The sequence below is a fragment of the Topomyia yanbarensis genome, chromosome 2, assembly GCF_030247195.1.
Source record: "Topomyia yanbarensis strain Yona2022 chromosome 2, ASM3024719v1, whole genome shotgun sequence".
Lineage (NCBI taxonomy): Eukaryota > Metazoa > Arthropoda > Insecta > Diptera > Culicidae > Topomyia > Topomyia yanbarensis.
In genome coordinates, this window is record NC_080671.1 from 446,317,007 (window position 1) to 446,343,878 (window position 26,872).

The 26,872-nt window shown below is 37.2% G+C and overlaps 1 protein-coding gene across 2 annotated transcripts in view; it reads left to right on the top strand.

Moving 5' to 3' along the window:
* The window catches only part of LOC131685723 (hemicentin-2-like), a 135,411-nt gene that overhangs the window by 63,429 nt on the left and 45,110 nt on the right, over positions 1–26,872 (top strand). For both annotated transcript variants that reach the window (XM_058969632.1, XM_058969633.1), the window contains exon 2: positions 18,789–19,123. In XM_058969632.1, the coding sequence (XP_058825615.1) occupies positions 18,907–19,123 (217 nt within the window). In that variant the 5' untranslated portion in view covers positions 18,789–18,906. The remainder of the gene's footprint in view (positions 1–18,788; positions 19,124–26,872) is intronic.

Below are 26,872 nucleotides of genomic sequence, written 5' to 3' on the forward strand. Positions count from 1 at the left end.
ATATAATTCTTGTATTCGTGAACTGGTTCGTGATACCTACTATAAGTCACAACTCACGATAATTTTGGTGAAATAGTTCACGAAATCATAAAATATTATTCATGTATTCGTGAACTGGTTCATGATGCTTAGTACATGATTTGCAATCTATTTTGTGCACTGGTGATATTTAGAAGATATCGCTAATCATTTACAATTTCATGCAACATGACAATGAAATTTTCCCATGAATTATTTCACAAAATTTGGAGAATTATTCGTGAAATCATTTTTATTCCATGCACTGTTTTACGCAATGTCCAGCTGCTAGCGATCATAGTAATATACACGAGCATTAGATATAAAAAAAAACTATTAGGACCTCGAACATCGTTATTCGTTTGATAAGGTAAATGGTGATGTCTGGATAGAAAACGAAAACTGCGCTGAGAATCCCAAATAGTGTGTGATATAATTGACAGAACAAGATATCGCGAATCAGTCATATTTTTATGATTCAGTTCATATTGTCACGTTATTCCCAATAAACAAACCGATAGTAACCAAAAAGTAAAGGATCAAAATTAGGCGAAGAAAATTTACGGATACTATGGTAAAACTTGAATTACTCTATCTATGACTTAAAAATTTTACGATAACATTAACAGCAGTTACAAAAATCGTGACTTAGATCCTAAAATATCACAATAACGTGAATAGAAATTACAAAAATCGCGACTAATACTATGTTCACACTACAGAGTTAAAACATGTTATAATAATTAGCAACAAGAAAAATGTCATCAAGATAGCGTTAAAAAACGTTTTAGCTCGTAGTGTGAACGTAGTATAAGATCCTGAAATCATGAATTTTAATCCCGCTAGTCTGACAGGAAATGCGATAGTAAACTCATGAATAAGATAGCATAATAACGTGATGAGAAATCACAAGAATCGCGAATAGGCTCTTGAAATTATGAACATCATTCGACTATCGGCTGTATATTCCCAAATCATGAACTAGAATCACAACAAAAACTAAACATGTCCAGGAAACAATAACAGTACCCTAACCAAACATTCTAATGTACGCCTAGTTTTTTTAAAAAACACAAATAGTTTCATGAATTCGAGGTTTATTATTCATAATTTCAGGAACTTCAGGAACAAACTTGCAGTTTGTATGAATAGAAAAAAGTTATTCTGAGAAATTATGGTACACGTATAAATGTGGGACACACTGTATTTTCCCATGAAACCAATGTCAAAAACTTCAAGCAAAGTGGGCGGAGTTCTGAAATTATTCAAATGATATGAAATTTGCCATATGAGTTTACTTTGCTATTTGTCACAATATGAGGCTTTTGAGATTTCAAAAATGAGTGTTTTTTGCAATGCTCTAATGCGGGTGCGAGGGTGACCAAGGAGGGGGGGGGGGGTGATGAAAGGTGAAGGTGTTACGATAAGTTGGGGGGGGGGGGGGAGCGATACTACACCACACTGCATATTATACCTTCTATTTGAGACTTGTTTTGAGAAAATCGGTTCGGTCATCTCCGAGTATCCGATGCGCTATTCACACATCACACACAGTCATACACACATACGAATACACACTAGGGTGGGACAAAAAATAGATTCCAGCTCCGAGCAACTTTTTAGGTACCATTTGGGTCCTACAACAACTGTGCAAATTTTTAGCTCGATCGGTGAAACTATATTTTTGCGCCCACTGTTTAAAGTTTACATGGGATTTTGTATGGGAAAATTAACTTTTACAAAATAATTCCTCCAGGAGTCGCCCATTACTTCCTAAAAATAAATCGTTATGTGGCTTGTATAGGAAATTTAACAAAGAAAAAAAGTCTCGAAAACCACGAAACGATCTGATGCTTGAGAAAAAAGTTATTAAGCAGAAACCGATTGATGGTCTGAGGATTGCTAAAATATTCATTTTTTCTAGCACCACTGCTGTTGGTTGTCCAATTATACTCAATTTTGTTTTAATCCTCTCTTAACGTATCTAAATCGTTTATCTATATTATTTGGCCACTTCGCAAGGTTTGGATGGATAAATTGAGGCTTATTTTGTACATAATAAGAGAAAGTTGAACATTTTGTATATAATAAAACCGTCAGAAGCAGTGATGCTATGAAAAGTGAAATTTTCATCAATCTTCAGGGCATCAATCGGTTTTTGCTTAATAACTTTTTTCACAAGCATCAGATCGTTTTGCAGTCTTCTAGACTTTGTTTCCTTGACAAATTTCCTATGAAAATCAGACATCTGTTTATTTTTAGGAGATAACGGGTGACTCTTGGAAGAATTAATTTTCAAAAGACTATTTTCCCATACGAAATCCCATGTAAACTTTAAACCGTGGGCGCAAAAATTAGGGTTCGTCGCGGTGCGGATGTGGGCGGTAAATGGATAGTCCGCACCGCAACCGCAAAAAAATATTAAAACCGCACCGCTTACCGCAACCGCATTGCATTTACCGCACCGCACCGCGCGGTAATGCGGTAAATGCGGTAAAAATCATGTATTTTAAAAATTGTGCTGAAAAAATTTTCATTTGTTTTGTTTAGCCATATATAGTAAAATGTTATTTTTATTTACACGAAAATTAGCTTTGACGGACTCCTTTGCTAGTTTTATTAAGAAGGGTAATGGTTTTGGCGTGAAAAAAACACTTTTTCTCAATTTTTTTTAAACTTTGCGTGAAGCGAACTGATCAAAACTTTTGTACATTATTGTGTATCATTTCAATAACATGCTGTAATTTTTCCATTCAAAAATATCGACAAACGACTCGGCAACGAAGCATTTTGAATAACGTCTCCGGAAAACATGATTTTCGGAGTTACCTGCCATTCAAAAACTACTTAAACTATTTCTTTCAAACTTTGTATGCAGATTCTTTGTAAAAATACCTAACCCCTACGTTAAAGTTTCGAGATAAATTCTCAATTAAGGCAAAAACGGTCCAAACTATGCAAAATTTAGCATCTGGGCTAACTTTGACACTTGTCACAATATGAAGGGAGACTTTGAGAAACACAAATAAAATCGCAATGCCCTACACTAACTTCGAAAGCTTTACTGTCAAAAAGTTACAAAATACTCCTAACTGAAAAATATTATTTGTTAATTTGGTAGAATATATTCCCAGTTGGACGAATAATGGACGCACGCGAAAAAAAAAATCCTCCAGATTCTTTTTGGTTTGATGTCGTTGGTTTGTTTATGGTAATTACATTCTTTGGATTGTTTTTAAGTCTTAGTATGATTATTTCATCTTTAAGTTCTCCAAATTAATCAAAATTCACAGTTGAGAAAATGTCATCGAAAACGAGTCATTATTCTACGATTGCCAAGAGGAATAAGGATAAACGATGCATTTTGTAATTGGATTTGACAGTTTTTCAATGATTGGATTTTGCGTTTTATGTATTTAAAAAGATTCGTTTGTAATTTTTTTCTTTGAAGTATAAAATAAATAGTTTTCAAAATAAGTCGTAAAAATAATGGTGCCAAATAATTTTGGACACAGTTTATAGATTTTATTTCTTAGTAACAGTATGTTTTATCACATTAGAATGACCAAAATGTAAAAAATCAAGTAGCGATCGATTACAAATTATATTCGGATTTCTTTTAAAATCATTGTCAAGTAAATGGAAATTAGAGCAATTAAATGTTTATCCTGTTTCTCTATTGTAGGGTAATAAATAAAACTCGAACGTTCTGACAGAGAGATGTTCCTAATGATGACATTACTAAGCATTCGTTCAGAAAATAAATCTAGTTGCGTCCTTCTCAAATGGTAAAAGTCATAGTTGTAATTCACTTTTTAATGCAGACTGCAGACTTTATCAATTATTTTTTGAAGTGCGGTTGCGGTAATACCGCGCGGTAAAAGCTCATTTCCCGCACCGCATCCGCTGGAAAAAACGCCTCACCGCACCGCAGTTTTTGCGGTGCGGGTGCGGTAAATACCGCGCGGTTGCGGTAATTACCGCAACCGCGACGAACCCTAGCAAAAATATAGTTTCACCGATCGAGCTAAAAATTTGCAGAGTTGTTCTGGGAGCTAAATGGGACCCAAAAAGTTACTCGGAGCCAAATTTTATTTTTTTCATATAACCATGTCCCACTCTAATACACACGTTTTCCGAACTCAACGAAATGAGTCGAATGGTATAAGAGTGTCGGCCAACAATTTTAAGCAATTTGTAACTCATTTTAATTATTTTTGCATCATTTATACATATATTGATTACCGGTTTATATGGAAATTTCGCATGTGGCCGAATATTTCAACCCGTAACACAGGAACCAGAACCCCGATCCAAAGCAAATTTAATAGCATTCAATAGGAATATTCTAGCTTTCATTTGAGACTGATTTTGTGAAAATAGAGTCATACATTTCTGAGAAGAAAGTCCACCCCCACTATGTTATTGTCACTGCGCGTTGGATAGGGGCGATTTGATCGCCTATCATTCAATGACGTGAACTGCGATTCTAACTTTTTGATTGCATGGCGAATAGTGGACTTAGTTGACCGATCGGAGCGCATGAAGCACATTTCTCACAGAGCGCTGATTTTCGTTAGATAGTTGGACTAATTGAAGACAGTGAGTCAGTGTAAGTCGTTCCACTATGAAATGGCAAACTATACTGAACAACAGAAGCATGACAGTTTGCTGTTAGCACCTGTTAACCATTAGAAAATGCTCTGTTGAAAAAAAAAAAACATCATGGTGAATCACCCTGTAGTTAGTGCTGAGCATGATGTGCCAAAGCGGAATAAAATGACAGGAGACGAGCGAGAAGATATGTGTAGCGAGGCCGTTTCTCCAACTACAGCATCATCGACGTGTACACTCTGTATGAAGCGATACCCGATGACAAGAAAGAGACATTATATACGCGGGAAGCATGTCTATGAGAAACATTTTGCACCCTTGCCAAATTCTTTGTGTAAGAAAAATAGTAATTCTGAGCAGAGCTAGCGTACGAGCTAATGAACAATATCCAATCTTGCGGATTAACGGACAAGGTCGGCATAACTTTGGTCATAACGTGCCCTGCTGTGAATCGTGGCGGTGTAGTTCCACAAAACACCTGCTCGTCATACATAGGAGGTTGCTCCACTAGACGTGTGACTTTTTGGATATTAGTGTCTAACTAGCGCCAATATTGGTGGTGGTTTGGATTTATCTAATTAGCATTAGGTTGGTGGTAGTTACTGACGAGGAGAATCCGAGACACTAAATAACCATACCTTAATTTCAAATGTCCTAAAAAGTTCAATAAGCGATTCAAACTTTTTTCGTGACTTTCTTGGACAGCAGCATTAAGCAGACGACTGATATTGAGGGGAGATTGCTTTCCAGTAGAATCATGACATTATCAATGACGATAAAAAATCGCACAAATTAGTCTTGAAATGTATATTAAATTAATTAATTGAAACAGAAATAGTCACAAAAGGACACTTGGAAAACCTTTGGGAGGATAATGAAAACGGTTGGTAAGAAAAAAGGTTTTCTCTCCGCGTGGTATATGTACGGCCAGAAGCTTATTAAATTTAATTATTGGCATCCAATATTTATTACCAATATAACCGTTTGTTGATGCTTGTCAGTTGTCGTAATAAACATTTTCAACTAATTTCGGTTCATTTTCCATACAATTAATGACCTCTTTTCCATGATTGACACACAACTAATGAAAAAATCATTCCCGGTATTCATAATTGAAATAAACGCTCAACAGCTCTGCAAACTTTCGCAAACAAATCGCAAAGCGCACCCGAACCGCAAACAGTCTCTATTTGTCCATGATTATCACTTCATCGCAAATGAACCTCGTTGGCATTATTTCCGACCGAGGCGAGGCTGCATTTGCCTGGTTTGAAACTTGTTAAAATGTATCCATTTTCGAAATAATTAAAATCACCCCGTGCGTCAAGCGGCATCGCGTCGCGTCGCCATCAGGCCAAATCCGGCCGCGCACATTTTACGCTAACGCCATCGGAAAAAGTTTCTCGTTTCCGCGAAAAACTGTGTGTTAACCCGTAGTTCATTCCATTAGCCATTAGCTAAAGTCTCACTTTTTGATTCCTCTCGTTGGGGAGAGGAATGGAAGTACTTTTTTCCAACTCATCCGATTCGTAATATTGAAACATTGGTATAATTAATTTATTTCAATTTCATGCTACCGAAGCCAAGGCAAACTTTCCAATCTTTTCGTGCTCGGTTCCGGAATCCGGGGGTAGCCCGATGGGAACGCGACCGCACAGGAAAGAAATAATTGGACAGCGCCGATGAATCGTTTCGCAACCGAAAGGTGGTAAGTTTTTGGTAGCTGTGAAAAAAGTGGAAACTTTTACCCAATCGCCCGGTGCCAATCGGGTTGACAAGGCGGGGCGGAGCGACCACGGGGACGACGACTAATGGCCTGGCGAGGAAAAGGGATGAAAATTGATATAAAGATTTTATATTTATTACAAAAGTTGCTCGGTTACTTCCGTCCCCAGATTATAGAGAGTGTCAAATTGATAGAACGCGCAAAGGTGAAACGTGTGAAAGGACGATCCATTTGTGGTGTACCTCGAACGGGTAGGGGGTGTGTGTGTGGAGAGAAGGGGTTTAATTGGCAGGAAGAAAGTGCGCGCGAGAAGGATGGATCTTTTGGCCGGAAGAAATCCGCAACGGTGTGCCTTTGGTTGGGCTCCGAAGAAATCCCCGTTGTCAATGAGTTTACGTTGGGTGAGCCAGTGGGAAAAAATGATAAGAGAAGGGGGGCGAACGTAAAGTTTTATCGCGAGGTGGATATGATTCAAAAGTTTGTTGTTCTTCCGTGGGTCATTATCGGAAGATATCATATCTTGGTGCGTTTTACTGTCGAATGGAAGTTTGCGGAATTTAGCTCGTATTTTATTTAATTATGAATTATCCAAGAACTTTCTTTATTGATAAATTATGGGTGTGCTATTCGGAACTGGAACGGAAAATAAATTGATTCGGATAAAGTTAAGCCTTTGTATCTTTTTTTATTAACGACGACAATACAGGTCCGTAGTCAGAATTTTATTTTGAGATAATAATAACCAGAAATCCTTAAAATATATTCCTAATCACAAGAAAGGCTCATTATGGATTTTGAATCTGAATTTAATATTTATAATGAACAGAAAAATCTCATCCGAAGAAACCCGTCTCACAGAACATTACACGCAGTAGCTCGTCAAATTGTGTTCCACCTTGATGGTTATAAAGATATTGGGGTCGAGTTCAACATTACCGTTCCAAAATGTTCGAGTGAAGAGAATTTTGAAATTTCTCCGAATTATCTGACCTGGAAAGCGATTCGTTGGTGTAGGAACGGTTCAGCTCTTATTTTCTTGATCTGGCGTCTTGCCACAATCACCAGTTCTGCGGTTTAACGCGAATTTTGTGGTAACATTTTTTATGGTGAGATTGATCAAGTATGTATCAAATTTTTTTCTTCGACAGATCTCTAAACAACATAACATGTTATTGTTCTAGGATTGTTAAGTTTTACCGAAAGATAGAAACTAGAAAAAAATAAAATTAAGTATAAGAAACACTTCCGATAGTCAGTTGTCTGGAGTTTAAGTTGTATATTTTATATACCAAAAGATTCCGATATAATACAAAAAATGATAAATCTATCATAAATTCTCAGCAGCCGGCTGCCCAGAGCAATCAATACATGATCATGCTTTGAAGAGTAGCATAGATTGTATCTATACAACTAAACTTTTCAGCTGCTTTCGGTTTATGAATCGCCAAGATTTTCTCTCGCAATTTGAACATTTTACACAAGAGCAATTTTTTAAAGTGCGTAGAAGTTTTTGCATATCGTATTTTAGACAGCCAAACTATTCGAGAAAGAGTTATAGGGAACGAAAAAATGCATAAACTGAAAAAAAAGTTATGACGTTCTTTATGAAAAAAAATCGTGGTGAAAAATTTAACTTCGTGCCATTCCAGGACTACATTTGAATAGTGACACGAAGCTAGATCCGGCCAGAAGATCGTAGGGCCCTCGTGTTGCTTCAACAGAGGAAGCAGACGCTTCTGCAGACACCTCTTGAGGTAGATCTCCTTGTATACAGTCCCAGTAGTCACAAACGGCACATTCCGTTTGCCACATGAGCAGATCGCTTGCCAAATCATGTATTTATTGACAAACTTTGAAAGTATCTGCTTCCTTACTTTCACCGGAACATCAAACTTGTGCTGGGTGGTGAAGAACAGTAGCCCAGAAAACCACCGGAAGTACGCCTTGACGTAAATCTTATCATCCATGATGAGACAATGAGGTTTTGTCAGCATCTGGGTGTACAGTTTCCGGGCCCGGTTTCTGCACTTTGTACGCCTGCAGGCCCTCCTGGCCGTTGGTTTTCTGAACGAAAGACTTGTACTGATTTAACTTTTTGGTCACATTCCTGACCGAAGCATCGCGATTGCGCTTAAACGCTTTCACTACACGCTTGTAATCCTGTTCACTAATAGAACATCCATTCTGATTGAATTTCTCCTTTCTTTCGATGCTCAGAGTTTGGCAGTAACGTTTAATCACACGACTCAGTGTTGACTGCACGATTCCGAAGTGATTTCCGATGTCCCGATGACAGAATCGAGGATTTTCCGGGTGATTTGCGACGTTGCTTTTCGGGTGACGCCATGTTTTACAATTTTTGAAAAACTAACAACGATAAAAATACAGTGTAAACAAGACACTCTAAACGACTTCTACCAAAAATTTTCATGAGAAAATGAGCGTTTTTTCCGAGATGTAATTTATTGTGCGACACCCTTTACCAGACCGCTTAAGTCATCCAAAAATCAAAGACCGGTTCCCACAAGCCGGCACGCTATACGCAAAGTAGGCAAAAAATCAATACTGAGGAAATTTTTCTTGAAAAGCAGCGATTCCGCTATTTTATTAGTAAAAAAACCCTTCATTGGAAAATTATCTCAAAAACTCAACGTAGGGGTTAGGCTTTTTTTACATAGAATGTGTATGCAAAGTTTGAAATAAATCGGTCAAGTAGGTTTTGAATGGCAGTTAACACCCCAAATCGTGTGACGTTCCACAAAAAGCTTCATCACCAAGTCGCTTGTAGATATTTTTGTATGAAAAAATACAGAATGTTATTGAAATGATGTAGTATAATGTATCGCTGAATTTTGTCTCCTACAAAGTTGGCATGCCCACGGATCTCAAAGAAAAGGCTATGACGGCTTCTACATGGCCAGTTGGCATGGCTTATCGTGAGTTTGAAGAGAAGTCGGATTCCAGAAAGGTTTTTTGGAAACCGAATGCGCCCGACTCAGCAAAAATGGCTGCTTCCACTGCTCTTCGCCCTCCTCCCAACTAGTTACAATGCCATGATATTAAAAATCTTTGGGTTTATCTATTGGAATCTATTCTTAAAAGTATTTCGGGGCGATATTAACAAAAAAATTGAAAATTTATCGTGAGATGGCTGAATTATATGCGTTTAAAATTGGACCACTTTTCGTTACATACCATTTTAGTAGAATTTGCAAAGTGCACCCCCATATCGAAAACAAAGACGTAGTCCTACGTCAAAAAGTATTTGAGAGTAAGGACTAATACTGCTAGTAAGTTTACCGTATCAATTAATAATCGATTGATCCGCTTCGGAGCTAGGAGACAAAAAGGAGATTAGGAAAAGGCAGAAGCGGATTCAATGCGAAATTTGCCAATATGACGTAGACTCCAAGGCGATGCTAGGATGATTTTTCATAGGATTACACAGACTAGATGACACGACGTTACACACTCTAAACTTGTGCCAAACAGTATATATGTATGTATGTATGAATGTAAGCCCGCATGGAAGGGCAGCTTCTGAGCCGCCAAAACGCTCATAGGAAGCCGGGTGCGCGGTCATAGGTGTGACCATATAGCAAACAGGAACTCAGAGAGCTAAAAAAATCTCTTACAGGGTGTTTTGTTCTCGAGGGATGATTGACTGTCTTATTTGGAGAAAAAAAATCGTTCTACAGATACCATCAAATCTCAACCGTTACTAAGTTATTGATCTTTTTGTGTTAAAAACTTAGTTGTCTTAAAATAGCTCTAACTCGAAAAGTATACTTTGTATTTCAAATATTTTAGATTCATTGAATAGGTGAGAAAATTTCCCATTGAATGATCTCCTCATATGTTTCAGTTAATTAGGTAAAGTAACCTTTTCACAGTAATTTATTTAAAATTTAACAATTTTGATCGATTTTTCGCTCATTTCGCGAGAATCTTAATAGTTAACATCACCATTTTAATAATTCAGATTGTTAGTCTTGAAGAGATGCATAATTTGTTCTTTGACATGATACACTTATCTTTTCTTGTGTTCATGTGTTTGCGTTTTTGAACTTTGATATTTTATCTCATTTTCACTAATACTAGCTCTTATTGAAAAACTATGGCACTTATTATAACCTACCTACCTTACCTTTTCTTATTTCTATTCGAAAGCCAGAAAAAATTTACAGAGGAAGATAATACAAGTGCATTTAGTATTCTTTTAAAAGTAAATTAGTTTAAAGTTTGTTATTTTTAGCATTTTCGTTAATTTACTTAAAAAGTAAATAATAAACTTCACCATGATTATCATCGAAATAATGTATCTCAGCAAGTTCTACAATTCTTTCTTTGACTCCATTCAATTATCTCTTTTAATTTCGAAGCAAAATCAGTTTTATCACCTCACTTCATATGCAAAAACAACGATTTCGAACCCACTACATTGGCGGTGAGGTCATGCTGTCTTAACTATTAAATTGCAGCGAAATGAAAAACGATATAGATAGTGTCAAACAACAAGTTATAGATAATGTTAAGGGACACCAAATGAACAATAGTAATGATAAATTTAGTTAAATAATAATTAGAATAATTACAAAACTCTCCAAAAACGCTAATTTTGAGATATTTTACTAGTAAAAAGTCATTCAGTACACTTAACTAAAGGATATTTGTACATATATCTAAAGGAAATTTTGTCAGCTTTCCAATGAAGCCTTGGAAATAAAGATATAAAGCATATTTTTTTAGATTAGAGTCTTTTAGACACTTGCAAGTCGGTTACAGGAAAAGTTTAGTAATGAAATTACAATTAAACGAGAAGAGATAGGAATATGATGTTGAAGAACAAATGAATTATGAATCGTCCTAAAACCGAACTTTTGGATAATAGATATTGCTCTAATCATAATTCATTATATTGAGAAAATTAACAAAAACCTCATTAAAAACGCCAACTTTTAATCACTTTACAACTTAATGGTAATTAATACTAATTAACTGAAAGATATGAGAACACCATTCAATAGAAAATTTTCCCACCTTTCCAATGGAACTAAAAGATTTAAAATACGAAGTATACTTTTCGAGTTAAAGGTAAAGGCAAGATAAATAAGTTTTTTACACAAAAAGTTCAGGGGGTGGGCGTAGCGTAGTTGGTAAATCGATTGCCTTGTACGCAGCGCACCTAGGTTCGATTCCCGACCCCGTACATAGGGTTAGAAATTTTTCATAACAGATATTTCTAGCCCGAAGAGGCGAATGACCTTAAGGTTAAAAACTCTATAATCGAAAAAAAAAATAAAAAAAAAAAAAAAAAGTTCAATAACTCTTTATCGGTTGAGATTTGATAGTATGTGTAGAACGTTTTTTTTCTCCAAATATTACAGTCAATCATCCCTCGAGAGGTTCCTAATCATGAACCAAACACCCTGTATAGGTACACGAACAGTAAGTTTAAACACACACCACCAATCACCATACAGCCATACTCTATACGAGCTCAAGCAACTATCGCATTATATGTACTCTGTCAGCTGGTTGAAATTTGTTCAGCCCGAATTCCGAGGTAAAAGAATAAGCGTTTCGATCTGAACACACATTATCGGTAAAAAAAAAACATTTAAAAAACAATGTAACAACAGTATAATAAACTTCCTTTCTAGAATCCTTGAAAAAGGTCCAATACGGACCGAAACGTCGGATGAAGACAAAATAGTGTTTTTTAAACAGCAGACTGCATAGCCGAAACACATAACCTTGTGACCATAAAGCACTGCACACACTGTCAAGTGCAATGGTGAGACGGTAGGTGTACAGTTAATGCACATAGGTTGCAGAAATAGGTTGTTGAGACAGTCCGATTGCACACTCATAAATAACAATAACAATGAAGAAATATGTTTAACATGGCAATTAATAATATAGTACATATACTACTCCAAAGCATATGAAAGTACTCAATAAAATGAGAACAATTTTTATAATATATTGATAATTTAATGGATCAAAATAAAACAATGGATATGACAATAATATATCTGCTTTTCATGCTGATATGACAGCAGCAAACTGAAATAGGGGGGATTTCCGCATCTCGATTCGAGAGACTCGATTCGAGTGACTCGATTCGAAACGTTTTGAAGTCGTTTCGACGAAATTGCGGCATTACGTATTGCATTCGACCAAGCGTTCGAGCTTGTTAGATTGCGGTACTAGATTTCGACTGCCTGTTCGAGAGCAAACTGTCAAATAAGAGTATACACTGAGAAAACTATGGCTGAAAATAATATTTAATAAGTTTATAAAATTGAACATTTTTCAATCGCTGATAGCTTGGAAAGAATTCGATGTATGGAAATAATATTAGATATGAGTAAAGCCATGTCAAGTGATCCTCGAATTTTTCGCAAAATCACCGATCTTCATGAGGTATAATTTATTGTATAGGGATTATGGTGATTAGCTTTTGGTATAAATATTTCATTACAATTCCTTTTTTCTTTAAGATATTAACCCTTAAACTTTATTGCATGATAAAATTGAAAATTTTGTATCTCAAAAACTACTGAAGATAATTCAATGAATTTTTGCACACTTATGGAATGATATTTGCACTATCTTATAAAAATGTTTTTGGTTTATAATTTTGTAAATAACGGTACTTTGCATCTATTTAAAATTTTCAATTGTATTTTTTCTTTTGTTCTTCATGCTAAAATTTTTCAAAGCTTATGTCAAATTATGCGATAATTTTTCATTTTTGTTCCTATCGAGAGTTATAGAGGATTTTGTAACTGTGCGCTGTTTCAACGCATGGCTCATTTTGATGCAACCCGCGAGAACGTACCTATTGGCAATGCCGCACGTCGCAACGTCCTAATGCGCATCGCTTTGAAGGAGCGTATCTCATGTTCAAAAATGGCATCTCTGAGATTAAAGCAAAAAGACAAGCTTTTCTTTATGGATAATTGAAAGTGAATTTTTTCTGAGTAATTTGCATGCTCTTTAGCGTTATTATATTGTTCAAGAGTTATTTAATTTTCTGTCACTCAATACCTCGGACAAGTGCGCTCGGTTATTGCCAGCCGATGAGCAAAGTTGAGCAGTGGGCATGTTTTAATCTGCGTTAGCATATTTTTCACAAATTGACATACTTCACCACGTTTTATTTTCACTTGGTTCTGTCTAAGAGGTAGATTGTGAATCTTTTCTTAAATCCACATAGCGCCTTTTCAGCCATGCGTCATCGGGTCGTGCGTTAAACTACGCGCTCATTTAATTTGCATCAGTGCGAGTGAGAAAACGTTTTGACGTTTGTTTTTGTTTCGATCGCACTTGGGTGTTTCCCATATAGAGAGAACTGGACGAAATGCTATATTATCTCAAGATATACAATATTTGCTCAAAAAAACATTCGATTGATTTATGTTATAAATATGGGTCGATCACACGAATGATGTATTCCGTTAAAAAAAATTCATAAATATGTTCGTCGTATCTTGTTTTTATGGCATCCATGTGGAGTGATAAATTTAAAAATTATATTGGTCAACACATGTGTAGCATATGTCGTAATGGGCGCAAAAAATACAACGAAAATAAATATGGACATGAACAAAACACAATTTTCCTTAAATTTTCGATTTTACATCCAATGTTTATAGTAATGGGTTCCTCTATAACGCGTTTAAAATATAGGAAAATTTACGCGTTTAATTTTTCTTCTTATAGTGTTTGCCAAAGTAATGGAACTGGAATATTCGATGACTCAACAGGTACATGCGGAAAACTGTAACGAGGATTTTGAAATAAAGATCGTTGATGAATAATTGAAATTCGACAAAAATAAATAATATCATACCAGAACTTGGAGAACCACCAATCAACAGAATTAACAGAAGCAATAGTGATAAAAAACCCCAACATCGATGCGATTGAACAACAGATTTTACGTAAACTTTTTTCAAAAGACACATCGTTGTTCACTCGGTGAAAATAAAAACGTGAAATAAAATGCTGTTGGCATAAGATTTTCCACTTTCATATAGTAATGTTGTAGACTAAAAAAGAATTTGGATACAACGTAGATGTATTTTGACTAACAAAAGTGTTTTTAAAGATGTTAATCGTTAGTAGCGTTAAATTATAATAATAAAAAATATATTTAACAACTATAATTTTCGTTGCACTTCAGTCAAAAAAATTTAACGCATCTCAAAATATCCGGAAAAAAATTACCTTCGATAATTCGTATTGAAAAGTTTGCCCTTTTGCGCTAATCGAGAGATATGGTTTCTTTTAGTCATGCGATGCGCACTTCCTACACGATGCGCTTTCTGACGTAGTGACGTGCGACGTTGCCAATATGAACGTTCTCGCGGGCTGCATCAAAGTGGGCCGTGCGTTGAAACAGCGCACTGTTACAAAATCCTCCATAACTCTCGATAGGAACAAAAATGAAAAATTATAAATACAGATTATTGAAGGTGAAAGATTACCGCATAACTTAACGTACGTTTTGAAAATTTTTAGCGTGAAGAACACAAGAAAAAATACAATTGAAAATTTTAAATAGATGCAAAGTACCGTTATTCACGCAATTATAAAGTAAAAATATTTTTATAAGATAGTGCAAATATCATTCCATAAGTGTGCAAAAATTCATTGAATTATCTTCAGTAGTTTTTGAGATATAAAATTTTCAATTTTATCATGCAATAAAGTTTAAGGGTTAATATCTTAAAGAAAAAAAGGAATTGTAACGAAATATTAATACCATAAGCTATTCACCATAATCCCTATACAATAAAATATACCTTAAGAAGATCGGTGATTTTGCGAAAAAATCGAGGATCACTTGACATAGCTTTACTCATATAAAAAGTTGCATTTTCGCATGAGCTTACCGGAAAAATTGAGAATGTTTTTACAACTTCTGCATTCCGCAATTATTATAAAAAAAATTAATTGTTTAAAAGTGGAATCAATTTTTTTGCTTATTTTTTTCTTTAAATAATAAAAATCATGTTAAAAATATTGTGTAAAAATTTTGCACTGGATCTCAAAATGTATTACGAGATATTACACCTATAACATTAAAACGGGCAATTTTACATTAAACGCCATGTTATGGGCCAGCTTTAATTGAAATATCTCGTAAAGTAATAAAGTGCTCAATATAATTATAAATGTTTTCATATAATAAAAAACTTTTTTGCCTGAACTTGTTTTGAACTTTTCCTTCATCTAGATGACATTTTTTCAGATTCGTGAAATAAACGAAACGAACTATTTACAATGCACGAAAATGCTTCGTTGCAGAAAACGAGTAATGATTTCGTTCATCGCATGATAATTTTCATTCCATCCAAGATTTTTTTTCATTGTAAACAAAATTACAGTTTGTTTTGTTTTTTTTTTTATGAGCGTCAAATTCACAGAATAAAACTACCCCATAGAAAATTTGACAGTTCATAAATTTCCCAGTCGACCGACGAAATCGGGTGCTTCGAGGTCGACAAATTAATTAACCGACTAAGTTGGGTTTAGTCGGTGAACAATTTTTGTCATCATATCAATCACCAGATTTAATCTGTGTGAATCTGGTTCCAGTTTTAAACTACCAACTAATCGATCGATTTATTTGGTTGAAATAGACCGATTTCAATAGATTTCGTCGGTCATATTTAATCGGTTGTCGCGTCGGCAGACGTCCATGTCAAACCCCCATAAGAGTCGGTGCAACAATGGACCGATTAATTGGTGACATATTCGGCCGATTGTGCCGACGCAAGCCGATTTAGTCGGTGGGAAAATCGGGAGGATTTTCTATGGGGTAGTGATAGTGGTAAAGAAATTGACCCAAACATGTTCATAATTTGTTCACGTCACTCACCCTCACCACTTCCTTTCAATGCTCTGGCATTATTTTATTTTGATATAACTGTATTCTTGAAGTTCTTACCACAAAATATTAATATATCTCGCTGTTCAAGGTGAAGCATCGAAACATCGAAATGCCTAGCTGGTAGTGTCTCTTATTCGGACCTCAGTCGCATAATGGAATATATTATCTGCAGAATGAGTTATTCACAATTATACTTTGATTAAATAACATTTATAATGACTTCGTTGACACATCAAAAATAACTGCTTCTATATTAGCTTCAAAAATGTTGCAAAATGATCATAGCGAGCAAACTGAGCTTTTCAAAAAAAAAAATGGGTAATTTTGCATTAAAACTTTTGTTTTCAGGGTTTTTTTCAGGAAACTTTCAGGAAATTGTTGCTTTTGGAAGAGCAATTTTTTTTCAGCAATTGATGACGCAAAAATAAAAAACTAGCTCGTTGAATAGAATTTTGTTGTTGTAATAGTCAAGACAAAAATTATTTTTTATGTTTGCGGAGTTTTCCGTGTACTTGTTAGTTAATTATTTTATTAAAGATAAACTAGAGGTAAGAAGAACACAAATAAAATGAAAATTATAAAATTTAGTGCTTCTAAAAATTGTTGCTGGCATAATTTTTAATCGGTTGATGCATCCAAATAACGATAATAATACCTAATTCTGTTTAAATCCGTTGGTGTACAAAACGTATATTATGGCAGTGAATTCAAGGCTACATTTTTGTAATATTGAAACCAATTGTGGTATAGCCGGGAACAAATGCAACAATTAGAGTAGAAAATTGTGTAAATCACCACTTTGAAATCAAGAATGATTGTGATTCTATACATCTATCTAATAGCGATTAGACAAGTCAAGGTGTCTTCACTTTGCTCCATCGATTTGTTTTAACACTTTTTATTATTACTTGTTGTAGGATAACTTATTATCAATATTTAGTATTACTTTTTATAAAAAAATATGTTCCTGATGGTGAAAATAGATATAACATACAGTAACTCAAAGTTCGTGATAACTTTTTACACCTTTTGTTAATTTTATATCCTCTAAGTATTCCGATTGTTAACCAATTTAAAGAATGACATGAAATAAAAACACAAATCATAATCTCGAACGACAGTCGACAGCAATAAAGCTATCGAGCAAATACGTTCGACTCGAGTCGCTTTCGAGTTAGATGGTTTTGGTTCCATAATGCCAACACTTTTCGATAATCTAGTACTTCTTCGAGGGAAATCTAACGAAAATTTACTTTCGAGCTCGGTTCGAAATACATAATGCGAAACAAGATCGAGTGGATAGAATTTTGATCGAATCGAGATGCGTAATGCCACCTCTAATAACTGGTTTTTAATTCTTCTCGCGAATTGTTAATTCTTAACCCTAATAAATGTATAAGCAGTCATCATTCCACTCAAACAAGACTATGCGTATTTCCTCCGCACATCAAATAACCAGTGGATTAGTTCTTTAGTTGGTCAAATAAACAGTAAACAAACAAAGGAATTAGTTTGCGCATCGGATACATGTTCCTTGCAGTGCCATCAAATCAAGGAACATTTAACAATATATACGACAAAACAAGTGCAATTCTGAATACAATAAAATGAGGACTGCTTAGTTGTTTGCAATAAAATAAGATCGAAAAGAAATAATTGAATAACCAAGGTGGTTCATTTTCAATGATAGCACTGCTGATGAATCACCTAATAAAAATAGGTGATAAAGGACGCGGACGAATCGAGCAGACCACCGCCTTATTTTTTTGCGATTTTCTATTGCGAACAAACAAAATAAAACAATAATATTAGGCATTTTTCACACACACCACGAGTGAATGAGAGACACGCCATAAACTAGTAATCCCAAAAACCCCAAAGGTTCAAGAATTCTCGCATAAAAAGAACCATTCTCTTGCTCCGGGGATCTACCAAATCTACATAACGCGCCGAACAATCCGCGCTAAAACAGCGAACACCAGTTTGCGAATTAAATATGAAACATTTGAATTTCTGATGGGCATCAAATGGGTTGACACGAAACCAGCTTCCTTACCGTCCTTTCAGGGCAGGCGAGCTGGGTGTTGGAAAATTTCTAACATTTTCCCAGGCCTTTCGCTACGACCGTGCATTGTGTCGTTGTCGTTGCCGTCGTCGTCGTCGTCATCATCGTCGCCATCGTCGTTGCCGTTGGTACGTACCCATATCAACGGAACGAACACGGGACGCCTACGAACAAACGGTGCAAGGTGAAAAAATGTCATAAAATTTTAATTTTTCATGCACTTTGCCATGCTACTCGGATTGTCGTACCGCTGCTGCTTCCACTACTGGGAGCAAAGCCGTTCTGTCGCGGCTGTTATCGTAAACATTTGAATATTAAAATAGCAGCCTTTTCATGGTGCCATGTTTGAGCTTTATTCTGTGTGTGTGAGCAAGATTGAATAAGAAAAAAAACTTTGAACTTTAAACTTTCAGATTTTTTTTATTAATCTTTCAACCTTCCATTTTTCCATTTTGCAGAACCATGCCACGCAACGACACTTCCCATCGTTATTGTTAAGAGATAATCAATAAATGTTTACATCTGTTATTGTGCGGCAAAGCCGAAAATTGACACAGTAAAGTAGATAATTTAACCATGAAGCCCCATAAAAGCAACTCTCGGGATGGTTCCGAACTACTTCGGCTGTCACAGGTCCTCTACCCATTGATACTGCTGAGCGTGTACGTAGATTTCGTTGGACAGGCCGAAGCCAGTGCTGCCAGTTCGCCGGACGGGTCATCGCAGATCGGAATCAGCTTCACTCCGCGCCAGGAGCTGGCTAAGAAGGAGGGAGTTTCACTACAACATTTTGGTGAGTGTTTCATTGTTGGGCACTTGAACTGTTTATATTGTTTGATGATGTGATAAAAGCAAGTTCCGCTCGAACCAAACATCACTGCCATTATGGTTCAAATCTATAAACCCATTCCCAAATGGTGGCCTGATATATACCTTCCATTCCGAATCCGACGATAGAGAGTCTTTGGGCAATATCATCAATACAATTATCGCCCATTAGAAACAGATAGACAATCAATGACACTAGCATTCGTTCTAGAGCAGGGACTGGAATCTAGTTGCTAATTCCAAAATCCCTAAACATAGGTATGTTCGAAGGACAGCCTGAAATCGTCTCTTATTGGGTGGCCACTGCCGTATTGTCCCAGTATGTGCGTGCATTATCGTGCTCACCGAAACGGGTTAGTCGGTGTTTATTTGATTATCTTCTCGGCGATTAACTTTGCTGCATTAAACAACACACACACACGATCTGAACAATGGTCGGTGGGTGTGACCAAAGTGGAATGAGTGTCGAGTGTCACGCAACAATAGCACACGAACAAGCAGACGAGTCGTAGCGATCGTAGCAGGCACAGACAGAGTGTGAAGATGCAGGTTGCGTGACTTACCTTTTCAATAACTGTCAACAACGCGACAGAAAATCAGATTAAATTATTTAATTTTTTGTTGGTTTATTGTGAAGTGTCGTGTCTATTTTTTATCGAACAAATATGTCAAACCGATCTTGCAGGTAATTCGGACGGTTCGGTAGTGCCGTTTTTATTCAAATTTGACATTACTGCTATCAATTTTTGTGTTTCATGATGATGGCTTTGTTTTCCGCGTCATAGCATTTTTCCCACTTTTTACAGGCTGTTTAGCGGAATGGTATTACTTTTACCCTGTGCATTAAAATTATCGAAATTGATAAGATTACCTCAATTAAGCAGATCATACATTTGGAATTTGCGTTTCAATAACGTCTCATCAGAACCCGACACTAACTTAGTGACAGGACGCTAGCTTCAAATCAACGATAACTATTTGTGTTTCTGAGCAAATCCTAGTTTTGCGTGACTACCCGCAAGAAAAGGAGTTCTGATTGGGCTGATGAGAAATAATGAAATCGAAACTTGGTTTGGCTTATCAAGCCAAAGCAATATGTATAATGTAATATTTCTACTCAGTGGGGAAATTTTTTGGTAAAAGCTGTTTCTTCTCCATTAAGGAGAAAATTGATTAAAATCATCTTTGCACGTAAAGTGCACAAAACTAACAACTAAATTAGCTACGAAATTTGTGTTTCGACTTCATCTCATCAGAATGTCGCACTAACTAAGTGACAGGACTAAGCCAGCGCTGAATGGACGCAAGGAAAACTATTTGTGTTTTTGAGCAAACCCCTAGTCCTGAGTGGTTTCCCACAAAAAAGGACAAATCTGATGAAACGAAGTTGAAACACAAATTCCATAATTAATTTAGTTATTATCCTTCTCCACATGATAAATATACAGAGTGTTTGGTTCATGATTGAGAACCTCTTAACTTATTTATCTTAAAATACTTCGTATTTTAAATCTTTTAGTTCCATTGGAAAGGTGAGAAAATTTTCTATTGAATGGCGTTCTCATATCTTTCAGTTAACTATTTTTAATCACCATTGAGTTTTAAAGTGGTTAAAAGTTGGCGTTTTTGAGGATGTTTTTTTTTTTTCAATTTTCTCAAAATAATGAATGATGATTATAGCAATATCTATTATCCAAAAGTTGGGTTTTGGGACGATTCATAATTTGTTCTTCAACATCATATTCTCGTTTATTTGTAATTTCATTATTAAACTTTTCCTGTAATCGACTTGCAAGTGTTTAAAAGACTCTAATCTAAAAAATATGCTTTAAATCGTTACTTCCAACGCTTCATTGGAAAGCTGAAAAAAATTTCTTTCGATTTATGTACAAATATCCTTTAGTTAAGTGTATTGAATGGCTTTTTACCTGTAAAATAACTCGAAATTGGCATTTTTTGGAGTTTTATAATTATTCCAAATTTTATTTAACTAAATTTATTGTTATTATTGTTCATTTGGTGTCCCTTAACATTCTCTATAACTTGTTGTTTGACACTTTATCCATATCGCTTTTCATTTCGCTGCAATTTAATAGTTAACACAGCATGACCTCACCACCAATGTAGTGGATTCGAAATCGTTGTTTTTGTATATAAAGCGAGGTGATAAAACTGATTTTGCTTCGAAATTAAAAGAGATAATTGAATGAAGTCAAAGAAATAATTGTAGAACTTGCTGAGATACATTATTTCGATGATAATTGTGGTGATGTTTATTATTTCCTTTTTTAAGTAAATTAACGAAAATGCTAAAATAACATAAACTTTGAACTAATTTACTTCTAAAAGAATACTAAATGCACTTCACTGAAAGGTATTAATACATCTTCCTCTGCAAAATTTTTCTGGCTTTCGAATAAAAATAAGAAAAGGTACAATAAGTGCCATACTTTTTCAATAAGAGCTAGTATTAGTGAAAATGAGACAAAAATATCAAAGTTCAATAACAAATTATGCAGCTCTTCAAGACTAACAATCTGAATTATTAAAATAGTGATGTTAACTATTAAGACTTTCGCGAAATGAACGAAAAATCGATCAAAATTGTTAAATTTTAAATAAATTACTGTGAAAAGATTACTTAACCTAATTAACTGAAACATGTGAGGGTACCATTTAATGGGAAATTTTCTCACCTATTCAATGAATCGAAATGCTTTGAAATACAAAGTATACTTTTTGAGTTAGAGCTATTTTAAGACAAATAAGTTTTTAACACAAAAAGTTCAACAACTTAGTAACGGTTGAGATTTGATGGTATGTGTAGAACGATTTTTTTCTCCAAATAAGAATCCCTCGAGAGGTTCTTAACCATGAACCAAACACCCTGTATTCATTCATTTATTTAGTTCAACATCAATTTTATGATAACACTGAATCAATTTGCCTCCACAATACTCAATTTGTAGCTGCAGCTCTCCAACGTCGGTTACGCCCAACACTCGCCAAATCACGTTCCACCTGGTCCGCCCATCGTGCTCTCTGCGCTCCTAGCCTGCTTGTACCAACCGGATCATTAGCGAACACCATCTTTGCAGGATTGTTGTCCGGCATTCTTGCAACATGCCATGCCCACCGTATCCTTCCGGTTTTTGCCACCTTTTGGATACTGCGTTCGCCATAGAGTGCAGCGAGTTCGTGGTTCATCCTTCGCCGCCAGACACCGTTCTCCTGCACACCGACAAAGATCGTCCTTAGACCCGTCGCTCGAAAACTCCTAGCGCTTGCAGGTCCCCCTCGAGCATGGTCCAAGTATCGTACCCGTAGAGAACCACCGGTCTTACAAGCGTTTTGTACATGGTGCATTTGGTGCGGGGGTGAATCTTTCTTGACCGCAGTTTCTTCTGGAGCCCATAGTAGGCCCGACTTCCACTGATGATGCGTCTTCGGATTTTACGGCTTACGTTATTGTCAGCCATTAATAAGGATCCTAGGTAGATAAAATCCTCCACTACCTCGAAGGTATCCCCGTCGATCGTAACGCTGTTTCCTAGCCGGATCCTGTCGTTTTCGGTTCCGCCTACCAGCATATACTTTGTTTTGGACGCATTTACCACCAGTCCGACCTTCGCTGCTTCGCGTTTCAGGCGGGTGTACAGATCTGCCACCGTTCCAAATGTTCGGGCGATAATGTCTATGTCGTCCGCGAAGCATACAAATTGGCCGGATTCCGTGAAAATCGTGCCCCGGCTATTGAGCCCGGCTTGTCGCATCACACCTTCCAGAGCGATGTTGAATAGTAGACACGAGAGTCCATCACCTTGTCTCAGTCCCCGTCGAGATTCGAATGGACGGGAAAGTTCACCCGAAAATCTACGCTGTTTTGAACTTTTTTTGCTTTGATCAGTCGAGTCAGCTTCCCGGGAAAGCTGTTTTCGTCCATGATTTTCCAAAGCTCGACGTGGTCGACACTGTCGTATGCCGCCTTGAAGTCGATGAACAGGTGATGCGTTGGGACTTGGTATTCACGGCATTTCTGGAGGATTTGCCGTACGGTGAAGATCCGTTGTAGACCGGCCATCGATGAAGCCGGCTTGATAACTTCTCACGAACTCATTTACTTTAGCTGATAGACAACGGAAGATGATCTGGGATAGCACTTTGTAGGCGGCATTCAAAATGGTGATCGCTCGGAAGTTGTCACACTCCAAATGGTCGCCTTGGGAATGGGGCAGATCACCCCTTCTTCCCACTCCTCCGGTAGCTGTTCGGTTTCCCAGATCCTGACTACTAACCGGTGCAGACAAGTGGCCAACTTTTCCGGGCCCAACTTGATGAGTTCTGCTGCGATACCATCTTTGCCAGCTGCTTTGTTGTTCTTGAGCTGTTGATTGGCATCCTTAACTTCCCTCAACGTGGGAACTCAACTGCACTGACGTAGCCAAATCCTCCGTTGCCTTGATCATCTGTACCTACATTCTCCTCGCCGTTCAGGTGCCTTTCGATCACCTCACGGTTGTCCGTCAGCAGGCTCCCGTCCGTATCCCTACATATACCGGCTTGTGGCACGAAACCTTTGCGGGATGCGTTGAGCTTCTAGTAGAACTTCCGTGGATCTTGAGAACGGCACAGCAGTTCCATTTCCTCGCACTCCGCTTCTTTCAGGCGACGTTTTTTTTTTCTCCCGGAAGAGGAGTGTCTGCTGCCTCCGCTTCTGTTTGCATCGTTCCAGATTCTGTCGGGTTCCATGCTGCAGCATGACCGCTCGCGCTGCATTCTTCCCCTCCAAAACCACTCTGCACTTCTCGTCGAACCAATCCCGACAATGTCCTCAGCTACGTTGTTGATGGCTGCTTTTACTGTTCTCCAGCAGTTCGCTAGAGGGGCCACGTCGAGCTTTCCGGTAACGCTGCCTCGAGGTGTTGCGCGTAGGCAGTGGCGACATCTGGTTACTTCAGTCTCTCCAGATCGTACTGAGGCGGCCGTCGGTACCGTACATAATTAATGACGGATAGTTTTGGGCGCAATTTAACCACCACCAGGTAGTGGTCAGAGTCGATGTTAGTGCCAAGATAGGTCCTGACATCGATAATGTCGTAGAAGTACCGTTCATCGATCAGGACGTGGTCGATTTGCGATTCCGTCTGTAGCGGTGATCTCCTACACCTGGAGATCACTATAAGGGAGGCTGTGCTGGAAGAAGGTGCTACGAATGGCCATGTTCTTGGAGGCGGCGAAATCAATGAGTCGAAGGCCGTTCTCATTCGTCAGCTGGTGAGCGCTGAACTTTCCAATCGTCGGTCTGAATTCATCCTCCTGGCCTACCTGAGCGTTTAAGTCCCCAATGATGATCTTGACGTCGTGGCTTGGGCAGCGGTCGTATTCTCGTTCGAGCTGTAGAAACCGTCTTTGTCTTCATCGGTGCTTCCGGAGTGAGGGCTGTGCACATTTATTATGCTGATGTTGAAGAAACGGCCCTTGATCCTCAACCTGCACATTCTTTCGTCGATCGGCCACCAACGGATCAAGCGCCTCTGCCTATCACCCATCACAATAAAAGCTGTCCCTAGCTCATGTGTATTACCGCAGCTCTGGTAGATGGTATGATTACCTCTAAACGTTCGCACCATGGATCCTGTCCAACACACCTCCTGTAGCGCTACGATTCCGAACCCGCGGTCCTCGAGAACATCGGCGAGTATGCGGGTGCTCCCGGTGGAGTTGAGAGATCTGCAGTTCCACGTTCCGAGCTTCCAATCGCTAGTTCCTGTTCGTCGCAGTGGTCGTCGCCTTTGGTATCGGTTCGCATTCTTATCTTGTTGACTTTTCACTGAAATTGGTTTTTTACGGCTGCCTCGCAGGGCCTGACACCAACCCGCTAACTTTCTGGAGGACCATAGTGCACAGTTGAGTTTAGAGTCCTTCACTGGCACTCGGACGATGATCAGCCGTCCCTAACATGGAGAATAGACTCTGTTTTAAGCCGCTCCTCCTGGATATCAGGCGCTCAGGCGTTCAGGCTTGCAGTAGCAACCCCCCTCCTTCCCTGTCAGCCTACGACCAAAGTTCCAACCGGGGTTGGTTACCCGATCTACCCTAAGATTGCTCGTAGTTTCCGACCAGTACCCCGGGGAGGTAGGGATAGGAGTTGCTGGTAAGAGGCTCTGTCTTACGCAGTACCCAGCCTTTACCGGTCAAGGATAAATATAGCAAAGTGTTTAATTTGGGCAAGTGAAGGTTCTTGGTTTCTCAGTATATTGGACAACAAAAATAATTATATCGGACTTCAGGAACGTATGCAAAATATGTATTTAAAAACGAGTTTAATCCACCTAACAGTGTGATGAGACATTTACAAAATTATGTTTCGCGATGTTTTTGATAACACATACTACATGGGACAGTGGTAGGCCTCAGAGAAACGCTCAAATCAACATCTTCGGATATTATATCGATCAAATTAGGATGGGACATCATCTTTGCGAGAAATGTCAAAATCAAATTAAAAGTAAATATTTAAGTTCTTCATTCAATGCATTATGTATGAAAAAAACTGAATTTCCTTTTAGGGACTATATATGGTCGGCATTAAGTCAGACCGGACTAAGTCGCAAAACATAAAAAAAATGAGATAATGATAGCACTGGATAAAGAATATCGTCAGCTATATTCGACTTTTGCCAGATTTGAAATATGTAACAATAAACAAGAATTATGGCAAAAATTAACTTCCAATAATAATGAAAAGGATGCTGCGATTCAAACCTTAAACTCGTTTTTCTCGAAATCAATATTTTGTCACTTAGTCCGGTCTGACTTAACACCGACCATATGTGCTTGCCCAGAAAATGGAAAAAAATATTGCGCATATCTATTTGAAGTACATATCATTAAAAGCGTTTATTCAAATTTTAATGGCGATCTGAGAACTAGAACTGAAATTGCAGCTCTTTGAAACACGCAACCTCAACGCGTTTATTTCGATATCGACTTTTTCTGAAAGTGACCTCATAGTGAGCAACATAATTCGACTCAAAATAGCTAGTGGTTGGAAAAAGGATTTTGATTTCAACTATTATCACTAATCGTAATGCCTAAGTCTTTGATAATATTTACACAAGTACTTTGTAATATTCACACCCTTATTAATAAAAGTGGAATTTTTTAAAGAATCTAATTTTTATTAATTTGCCTGAAATTTGCATTAGGATCTTAACAGTAATATGTCCAAATATGGAAGGCGGCAATAACATATGAATATTTAAATTTTCAATTTTGCCGCAACGCTTGTTCTATATACCCTGAGTGTGCTAAAAACTTTGATTGTGTTTTTCTCTAAACCACAATTTTTTGATGCGGCCGAAAATATAACTCAAAGAATTTTTTTTTATCGTTCTGAAATTTTCACAGTGTTTTTGAAATTGCTTTCTCCAGCGATGTACGTTGGATTTCATTTTTTATTGCACTTTTTTAAAGAAGCAATTTTGTATCGATTTTACGGGAGCTATATTTTCGGCAGTGGATCTTTTCCAAAATAACTAGTCTGTGGGAAAATGATGTTCAACTGCAAACTTGTGTTGAAAGCACTTCACACTTTTAGTTTTTGTACATCATAACTAGTATTATAACTCGCATTTTACGGGATCTCGATTCATCTTTACATTGCATCAATGATCAACTAAAATTTACGAAATATTCCTATATTTTCGTGCTC